Source organism: Triticum dicoccoides, chromosome 2B (assembly GCF_002162155.2).
Source record: "Triticum dicoccoides isolate Atlit2015 ecotype Zavitan chromosome 2B, WEW_v2.0, whole genome shotgun sequence".
Lineage (NCBI taxonomy): Eukaryota > Viridiplantae > Streptophyta > Magnoliopsida > Poales > Poaceae > Triticum > Triticum dicoccoides.
In genome coordinates this window covers 466,681,162-466,690,938 of record NC_041383.1, presented here as the reverse complement: position 1 = coordinate 466,690,938, position 9,777 = coordinate 466,681,162, and the positions used below count along the sequence as shown (strand labels likewise).

Sequence of the window (9,777 nt, the reverse complement as noted above, 5' to 3'; positions counted from 1 at the left end):
CCCGAACCCCTTTACTTATGCACTTTACTTTGTGATAGTCATATTGTTCTTTGTCATATATCTTGCTATCACATAGTTGCTTATCTTGCTTAGCATAAGTTGTTGGTGCACATAGGTGAGCCTAGTTGTTGTAGGTTTTGTGCTTGACAAATTAACCGCTAGGTTTATTCCACATTTGTTCAAGCCTAAACCGTAATTATTTTAAAGCGCCTATTCACTCCCCCCCTCTAGGCGACATCTTCGATCTTTCACCAGATATATCTACAACCCCACTCTTCAAGAGATTAAACTGAGACGGCAAGAATTTGAAGAGGACCAATTTACCTTTGAAGGTCGAGCTTATAATATGGAGACTAACAATTTTATAAAAGACGTTCTTTCGTTCTCTCATGGTCAATATAACTGGCTGATGCAGCCTCATGAACATGGTTTATACCTTATATTTTAGATCAATAAGGTGACCATAATTGATACATGGTTTGTACCTTATATTTTAGATCAATATAAGGTGACCATAATTTCCTTCAAAATAAAAAATGTGACGCCTTTAGCGTTTATACTATATTACAAAAATAGAAATTCAATCCATTCGCACAAAATCAATCAATCAATCAATCACTGCGACCACTGGCTTCGTACGGGCGCACGTAGGGCGCCGTCCCAACCGTCCGATTTGATTTGGTCCGACGGACGAAGTTTCTCTCCAATTTTTTTCTGAAACAGCACAAGCGGCCCCTAGCCTGCGGCTGCGGGCCCCTCTCTCCTCTCGCTACGCCGGCGATCTTCAGAACTCCCCTCCCCCTCGCCCAGACTCCGACCAACTCTCCACTCCCTCCCCAGCCCCAAGCAGTCAGGCCTCCCGTCTCCACCCATCAATCAACGCCGCGCCATCCCGTCCGGCAACGCCTCTGCCGCCGCCGTCGCGCCACCCTGAAACCCCAAACCTCGGTGATACCACGGCCACGTTACCAGGGGCCACCACCACTGCCCTGCCCCGAAATACCTCGGGTGCCAGTGTCGCCACTAGGCATTGCGGCGGTGTCCTGAAACCCCTCCGTCTAGGCGTACAATTTCTACCGACCACGGGTCACGGTCGTGGTGGGATTGAACGCCCGGAAGGAGTACGCCGACAGGAGCAGGAAGACCGGCGAGATCTCCCACCGCAACTTGTCCTGTTTCTCGCAAGGCCTTCAGGCCTGTGTGAAGCCGGGAAGCCACACCACGGCTGATGGCGCCGATGCCGGACTCGGCGACGGGCCGCAGTGCCCACCTCCATCGCCCGGCTCAACAAATCTGGCCCCAAGCTTGAGGTATACGCCTTCTAGCTGCGGCACAACTATCCACTCTTCGCCGCATCCTGCCTGCATGCCTAATTTTTTCCACCTGACATTTGGTTGAATTGGGGATGAGCCCGGACGGCTGAATTCTATTCTACCGACTTACCGAGTGACTCATAGACAACGATCACTAGCCAAATTATACTATATCTGTGCTTGCACCTATTTTTTAGAAGATCACGTGGACAACCAACCAATAATTTATTTAAAAAAAATACTTGCTTCTATGCACACCTCCAATCTTAAAGAGTGTCAGCGACCTTTGATGAGAGTACAAATGATTGCCATGCAATACAACAATATATCCTGAAAAACACAGTATACCTTATCTCAGTTAATTTAGTTTCAGAAATGCTAATAGCGCCACTGGTATTTCATGATTTAGACAATCACTGAAGGGAAACTCTGCTCCATGACTGCAGCAACCTATGTTCATGTCATGGGTGAGCTGCCTGGTGTGGCGCACTGCCTCCATCATCTTTCAGTCCCCCCTCTTGTGAAGCTTGGTCCAGGTACCAATCGGCTACACGTACACAAATAAATAAATGATGCAAGTTAGGCATGCTAGCACTGAATATTGACATACCATAGGCTTTTATCGGTATTATACCAAATGTAATCATGACACATCTCGCTGCTTATATTCCACAGTAGTATTTATAGTAAGCTATGCTTGGATTAGTATGTTTGTGCAAGTACGTTCTTGCTTACATTTCGAGTGTGCATTCCCTGCAATAGCTTCAAGTAGTCTTGGCATTGGGGGTATGTTGACTTCAAGAAAACCTTCAAGATATTGAACTACTTCACCCATTATGGGTCGATCAAACTCATGATCTTGAATACACCAACACGCAACCTTCAAAGCTCTTTCCACTTGGTCCAAATGGACATCATCGTGCAGATTGCTGTCCATCAAACTTCCCGCATCCCCCTGCAGTAGTTTATTTACGACTTGCACAGGGAAATAGACATCATCGTCATCGGTTGTACACTGTGTACCTGAGTTCCTCTTTCCTGATACAATTTCCAACAGAACCATGCCATAGCTGTATACATCAACTTTTGCTGTAATAAGAGTTCCACTAAGCCATTCAGGTGCAAGATATCCTATAGTTCCTCTCATTGTAGTGAGAACTCGACTAAAGTCCCTTCCTAGAAACTTTGCCATCCCAAAGTCTGCGATCTTTGGAGCAAATGATGCATCGAGGAGTATGTTCTCTGGCTTAATATCACAATGTATAATACAATCCCTGCAACTATCATGCAAGTAGACCAGTCCTCTAGCAACTCCGAGAGCAATTTGATACCTGACGCTCCATTTTAAGCCTGTAGCATTACTGTGAAATAAATGGGCATCAAGAGAACGATTTTGCATGTGTTCATAGACAATCAGCCTCCTATCACCCTCGGTACAGAAACCAATTAGTTTAACTAAATTGATATGCTGAATGGTCCCAACTGATCTCACTTCAGCTCTGAATTGCTTCTCGCCTTGACGAGCACCATCAAGCCTTTTAACTGCTATTGCAGACGAGTCATTTAGAACCCCCTTGAATACAGAACCAAAACCACCTGTCCCTAGCTTCTCAGAGAAGTTTTTTGTTGCACGTTGCAAATCAGCATACCTGAACATGATAATGCCACCATCACCTTGAAGGTTTTTCATCCTGTGAGCACACATCCTCCTAGTCATCAGTAGAATGAAGAGTGACAACAAACCAAATAGAGCAACACTTGCACCAATGGCACTGCCAATTATTATCCGTCGCCTGTTCCTTCCCAACCTTTTCACCTCTTTGTTGGCAAGGCGGAGGTAAAGAGTAGCTTGGTTATTGTTACCAATATCACCACATCGTTGCTGTTTCACATTGGTTAATTCATCATCCCAAACAAAACATCCGTTGTAACCATAGGAATATGCAGTGCAATTGCAGTTGCGCAGACAAACTTGTGCACATCCATCTACATTTGTAGCATCTCCTATCTTGTGGCCATTGTCGGGCAAACCGACACATGGCAGGGAGTAGAACCTGTCCTGCATACTTGTGGTGTTGTTGATTCTGCAATCTAATGGAGTATTTCTCATGCAGCCGCCTGTTCGATCTTCTAGCTCCCAGTCATCAGGCGATCTTATGGAGAAGCCCTCCATACAGCTGCAGTAAGGAAGCTTGTCCTCTTCGCAGATTGTGAAAGGCCCACAGATGCCATACACATCACAATGGTCGTTGGGGCTGGTGTAGGCTGGTACCCAGTCCTGTGCACGCTCAACCCACAAGAGTATCTTGACCTGACCAGAGTTATTTAGCGCAAAACGCATGATGGTCGCGTCATCCAGCAAGGTATATGTGAAGTACACCTCTTGTTCATTGTTGACGAATGTAAAATCAATCAGCTGGCGACCTGACATCTCTGGTATAGAACCAAAGTAGTGCCCGTTCCATTCTCCGCTGGACCAGTATGGTCTGGACGAGTTCAGTACTGCAAGACTGAACCGGGCAGAACCGTTCTTCTCATGCAACTCATAAACATACATACCAGGAGCAGGATCTATCGAGTTCTTTCTGGAAACAAGACGGTGGTTCAGTCCGGTGACCTTGTCTCGACCAAGCTTTGCGCCGGCGAGATGAGTATCCGTTGGGTAATCAAAGCTTTGCCACAAGATATGGGAAGAGTTTGAGGTGCTTTGCAGGACGAGGTTACCGGTTTTCAGTAGCATGGCTCTGGTGCTGTTTGCTGTGGTGTTGGCTTGGGTAGACCAGATGATGGACTTGGTGCTCTGGTCTATGATGACCAGGTTTCCGTCGCCGGAGATTGCGAGCTCCGGCGAAGTGGTGCCAGCGACGGGCTTATCTCCGTTGGCCACCCACGCCGGAGTGAACTTTGGGACTGTGTTGAACCATACGCCCAGGTACCAGTTGGAGGCATGGTGCGAGGACTTACTGTTCGGTCTAAAGAAGCCCAGCGCGAACTTGCCGTTGCTGGAGACGAGCGTGTCCTTGCCGGCGAGTACCTGCCCAGCTGAGATGGTGTCCGTCGCGGCACGGCAGGTGGGATTGCGCAGGGGGAGGAGTAGGAGGAGGCCGTAGGCGACGACGATGATCGGGTTCGGCATGGTGGTGCAGAACTGGAATTTCTGCTCTATTTCTTGAGATGAGGAAATGCTGCCTCGGCGTGAGTGTAGGAGGCGTGATGCACAACTATATGGGACGAAGGGAGCAAGCTGAGCATGATAAGGAAGCCAGCCACACGACAGCAGCCGTTGGGGTACAGTAGAGTGCCGGCCGCCTAGTCGTCACGGCTTTAAAGGACCCGAGTACGACTGGCTTTAAAGGAACCGAATACGACTGAAATATATATGTCGGCGGTTGTCTGAAGGTACGATCATGCCTGGAGCTCACACATCGTGCCGCAGCCCTGGGGTGGAGAATGGGCCAAACCTGTGCTCAACGGCAGAGATTGCCTTCAGCCCTTCACCGGTGGGAGCTGGGACGTCACTACTGTATTGATTACTCCTAGGTACTACTCCCTCCGTTCACAAATGTATAACATATTTTTTTTTCTTAGAATTGAATTATATAGATATGTTTTAGTGTGTTTCTTCACTTATTTCAGTCCGTATGTAGTCCATGTTGAAATATCCAAAACATCTTATATATTTATGAATGGAGGCACTACTTATCAAGGAGTGTTCCAGTATCTTGAAACTAAAGCCTGGGTTGATTAGTTTGGCCAAACAATTCTTGCCTAGGTGACGTCGATCCACTGCAGTGAAATTAAGGGAATTATCAGTTGTCTGTTTATGTGGTGAAAATATTCTGAAGTGAACGCTCACATGTGCATTACTGGAAGTTTATTTGTACAAGAGTTCTCTAATCAGACGATTGACTTTGAGGTTTAACCGATGTCGATTTGTATTAAGGCCTTAAATTTATCAAGATTTATCTCACGCGCAAAAGTACATCAATAATAAGACAACCAAATTTGTATGTGGGAAAAATATCCTCAAGGGAAGAACCATGGGTGGCTGGGTGCATTATGGCGTGGCGAAGACCATCTCTAAGATGTTGGCAAATCACCTCGCCCCCGAACTTGGAAGATCTTGTCTCTGTGTTTTTTTCTTGAGAAACCGGCAGGAGCATTGCCCTTTCATATATAGAAGAAAAAATAAATAGACGGCTTATGTACAGGGGTGACAAGTTTTTGGAGGGATTTTGTCTCTGTTTGTTTGTTAGAGCGCTTTCATCAAGAAAGATGTGTTCAAGAGAATTTCCTTTCTACTGAAATCTAATCCGGGATATTCATCTCTCCGAAACGCCGACCCTTTACCTGAAGATTGGCATCACTAGGGCTTTGGGGATGGTCAGGTGGCACCTTCCCAATACCCAGGGACTTTTGGAACTTAAATTTTGGAGATGTGTCTCTAGACACTAACTTCTGAAAATGGATTAAAGTTTCCCTAAGCTCGTGTAGCATCCAACTACGGGAATACTATGCATTCTCTCCCAATGCCACATATTGTTGTTTATCGAACAAATATATACACTTGTACCACTCCCACACACGGTCTATCATACAAGTATATTAAATACTTTTTTAGCAAATAGAAACTTCATTTCTGACACATGGAAATTACAAGTAATTTCATGGGTTCCAGAATAGAAATATTCCCTTGAAAAATAACATATTTGTTAGGAACATGTCGAATGCGAACTTCCTCTGCCACTCATAGCTTGAAGCAGCCTTGGCATCGGGGGCACACTGATCTCAGCCAGCCCCTCAAGAATCCGAACCACTTCTCCCATTGTCGGTCGATCAAACTCGTCATCTTGGATGCACCAGCACGCGACCTTGCAAGCCGTTGCAGCCTCATCCAGATTGACATCGCCATGTAACATGTGATCCACCAAGCTCCAGACGTCGCTGCCTTCGAGAAGCTTCTGGGCAACGTTAACGGGGAAATAAACACCATGGTCACCGCCGCAAGAGCACGGTGCCCAAGAATTTCTCCTCCCAGATATGATCTCCAGCAGCACCATCCCATAGCTGTAAACATCGATTTTTGTTGTGACCGCAACGCCGCTGATCCATTCAGGCGCGAGATACCCCGCAGTCCCTCTCACCGTGGTCAGCACCCGGCTGAAATCCCTTCCCAGAAGCTTGGCCATCCCGAAGTCGGCGATCCTCGGAGCGAACGAAGCGTCAAGGAGGATGTTTTCTGGTTTGATGTCACAGTGTATGATGCAGTCTTGGCAGCTGTCGTGCAGGTAGGCCAATCCTCTAGCAACTCCGAGGGCGATTTGGTACCTTGCGTGCCATGGCATTGTGGCATTGCTCTGGAATAAATGGAGATCGAGAGAACGGTTTGGCATGTGCTCATAGACAAGCAACCTCCTACTACCCTCGCAGCAAAAGCCAATTAACCTGACTAAATTGATATGGTGAATGATCCCGATGGAGCTCACCTCGGCCCTGAATTGCTTCTCTCCCTGGTTAGCATGGTCAAGCCTTTTCACCGCTATGGTTGCAGAGTCACCCAGAGACCCCTTGAACACACTACCAAAGCTGCCTCCTCCGAGCTTCTCAGAGAAACTTTTAGTTGCGCGTTGCAAATCAGCATACCGGAACGCGATGATACCATTGACACCTTTAGCAATTTTCAGTGTGCCACCAGATAACTTTGTTCTGTTCCTCCAAATAATGATTAGTAGCACCAGTGCTGCTAACAAGCCTAACGAAGCAACAGTTGCACTGATGATGAGTATAACATTGGTTTTTCCTCTTCTGCTAGCCTGCTGACTGGGAAATTCTTTGGCGGCAAGGCGAAGGTAGAGAGTTTCTCCATTTGTGCTTGAACTGTCACTGCACTGATGCTGTCTCCAGTCAAGTAATTCGCCGTGCCAAACAGAGCATTCGCCCTTCACAAAGGAGTATGCAGTGCAAGAACAGTTGCCCAGGCAGATCTGTGCACACTCACCAGAACTAGCAGCAGCTGGCTTGCTATGATCATCATTTTGGGGCAATCTAACACATGGCATGGGGTAGAACCTGTCCGTCGAACTTGTGCTTCCGTTGCTGCAGTCTAATGGAGTGTTTCTCAAGCATCCACTGGTTCGATCATCTAGTTCCCAGTCCTTCGGCGATCTAACGGTGAAGCCCTTCATACAGTTACAAGATGGCAGCGCATTGTCATCGCAAATGGTGGAAGGTCCACAGACTGCATAGACATCACACTGAGCTTTGGGCTGGGCAAACATGGGCACCCAATTCTGTGAGCTTTCTAGCCACATATTGGTCTTTGCCTGACCTGAGACATCCACATAATTACGGATAACCTTGGTTTCATCATGCAAGGTATACATGAAGTACTTCTCTTGATCGTTGTCGACGAATGTAAAATTCATAAAATAGCCGTTTGACATCTCTGGCATCAAGGCAAAGTATTGGCCGTTCCAGACACCGCTGTACCAATACGGTGTGGAAGAGTTGAGCGGTGTCAGGAGGAACTGGTTGAGGCCGCTGGGGTCTAACTCCTCATGGTATGCTCCAGTGGCCGGGTTGATCAAGTTCTTCCAAGAAACAAGGCGGCGATTGAGGCCGGTGATCTTGTCATACCCAAGCTTCGCCCCAGGCAAAAATGTGTCCGTGGGGTAGTCAAAGCTCTGCCAGAAAACATCTGATGGGTTTGAAGAGCTGTTCTGCAGGACGAGATTCCCAGTGTTCAGGAGAACAGCAATGGTGTCGGTGGTTGTGACTCTTGCTTGAGAAGACCAGATTATGGAGCTGCTGGACCGGTTCAGGATGACAAGGTTGCCATCCCCGGAGATCGTGAGCTCCAGCGAGGTGATGTTCTTGATCGGGTCGTCCCTATTTGCAACCCACGCTGGAGTAAGCTTTGGGACTGTGTTGAACCATATGCCCATGTACCAGTTGGAGTCGCTGCCGGTCTCGAAGAAGCCAAGAGCGTACCTGCCATTCCCGGAGACGAGCTTGTCGCCACCGACGAGTGGTTGGGCGGCGGAGATGGTGTCCGTCGTGGCAGAATTTGCAGGGGCGGCGGCGTGTAAGGTGAAGACAGTGAACACAAAGAGGAGGAGAGGCATGGTGAACCAAGGGAGAGGGAGAGGGGTAGCTTGCAGTTGCAGAGACCGCAACTGTTGTGTAGTAGGGTGGGTGCTCTGCTCGGCCGCCATGGCAAGAAATAATTAAGCGTGGTGAACTAGTAGTCAAGCACAACCGCCAAACCAATGGGGTGAAAAACGTCCCTGTGAAGATGTGAGATTCAGGCTTAATTTAGTGAGGAACTGCACAACTATTGGATTGGCAGTTTCGTCGAAAAGTTTGACACTCCGCCTGCCTCACGTCCAGTCTTTCTTCACCAGATCTAAGGCGTGGGATGGATACATGTCGCAGCTATTTTCCTTGACAGCGGAGCAAAAAATGTCGGTATGCTGTGATTGGAGATCTTCTTCAGGTCTAGTTTAGCGATGAAGTGCACAACATCCACATCACGGCAACGATGTGGTCTGGGTGTTATACTCTTGACCAACCTGAAACAGTCTGTTAATTTAGCCATGTTTGTAGAATGCCAGAATGCATGTGAGGTGAGGTATGTCTACAACCAAAAAAATATCCATTCTTGTCTTTGTCAGACAAACAACAATACTTGCCGGCCTGCTGATTGCTACAAGAGGCGTAAATTAAGCAATTTTGGCTGTATACTTTTGGTGCAGATACATTTGTCAGCAGTCCAAGTGTCCAACTGCTCTTGCCTTAGGTTTGACTGGCTTGCTGGTGAGCAAAGGTTACCAACTATTCCTCGAAGTCATCATTTATTTTGACGCTTGATATAGCCTGCAGGATGCGCACCTCATACACAATTCTTGGATGGCTGTCCACATCTCTTAGAACAGTTTTATATAGCCAGTTTAAAAGTAGTAAGTGAAAAAAAAATGTTCACGTGTTGTAACGATAAAAATATCCACGGACATAAAACATGTTAATGTGATTTTAAAAAGTGTTAATGTATTTTTCTTCGAAATGTTCAAGTATGTGAAAATGAAGTGTTCATTTGTTGCAACAAAAAAATGTTCAAGCATATGAAAATAAATGTTCATGTAATTTAGAAAATGCTTTTGTACTTGAAAATATATTTTTTATTACTTCTCAAAGAGATGCTCATGTTTTTTTTAAATGTTCGCATATACAAAAACAACATGTCATGAATAATTTTTTTATATTATTATATGTAAAAATTGTTCATGTATCTTTAGAAAGGTGTTCAGATTTTTTAAATTGTTCATGTTCCTTTTTTTTCACGAATACGCAAAAGGCTTGCGTATCATTGCATTGATAGGTAGAGTGGAGTTTTAGTACAAGGTTGTTACAATGGGTAATGGCGTGCCGAGCATGTACGCATGGAAGGCATGCATCGGCAGCCACG

The 9,777-nt window shown here is 46.4% G+C and overlaps 2 protein-coding genes and 1 long non-coding RNA gene across 3 annotated transcripts; 1 reads left to right on the top strand and 2 right to left on the bottom strand.

Annotated features, from left to right (window-relative positions):
- The first annotated feature begins 733 nt into the window (after window positions 1-733).
- On the top strand, window positions 734-3,562 carry LOC119364266. Its single transcript, XR_005174803.1, has 3 exons — window positions 734-1,310; window positions 1,723-1,849; window positions 3,428-3,562. It is a non-coding gene; the product is annotated as an uncharacterized LOC119364266 (long non-coding RNA).
- LOC119364264 (G-type lectin S-receptor-like serine/threonine-protein kinase At2g19130) lies at window positions 1,572-4,449 on the bottom strand. Its single transcript, XM_037629711.1, has 2 exons — window positions 2,049-4,449; window positions 1,572-1,860 (listed from the first exon to the last, which is right to left on the bottom strand). The coding sequence occupies exons 1-2, from the start codon at window positions 4,447-4,449 to the stop codon at window positions 1,775-1,777; spliced, it is 2,487 nt and encodes an 828-aa protein (XP_037485608.1). The 3' UTR covers window positions 1,572-1,774.
- Window positions 4,450-5,993: 1,544 nt separating this feature from the next.
- Window positions 5,994-8,961, bottom strand: LOC119364263 (G-type lectin S-receptor-like serine/threonine-protein kinase At2g19130). The gene has a single exon (XM_037629709.1). The coding sequence runs from the start codon at window positions 8,525-8,527 to the stop codon at window positions 6,026-6,028; it is 2,502 nt and encodes an 833-aa protein (XP_037485606.1). The 5' UTR covers window positions 8,528-8,961; the 3' UTR covers window positions 5,994-6,025.
- Window positions 8,962-9,777: the final 816 nt, after the last annotated feature.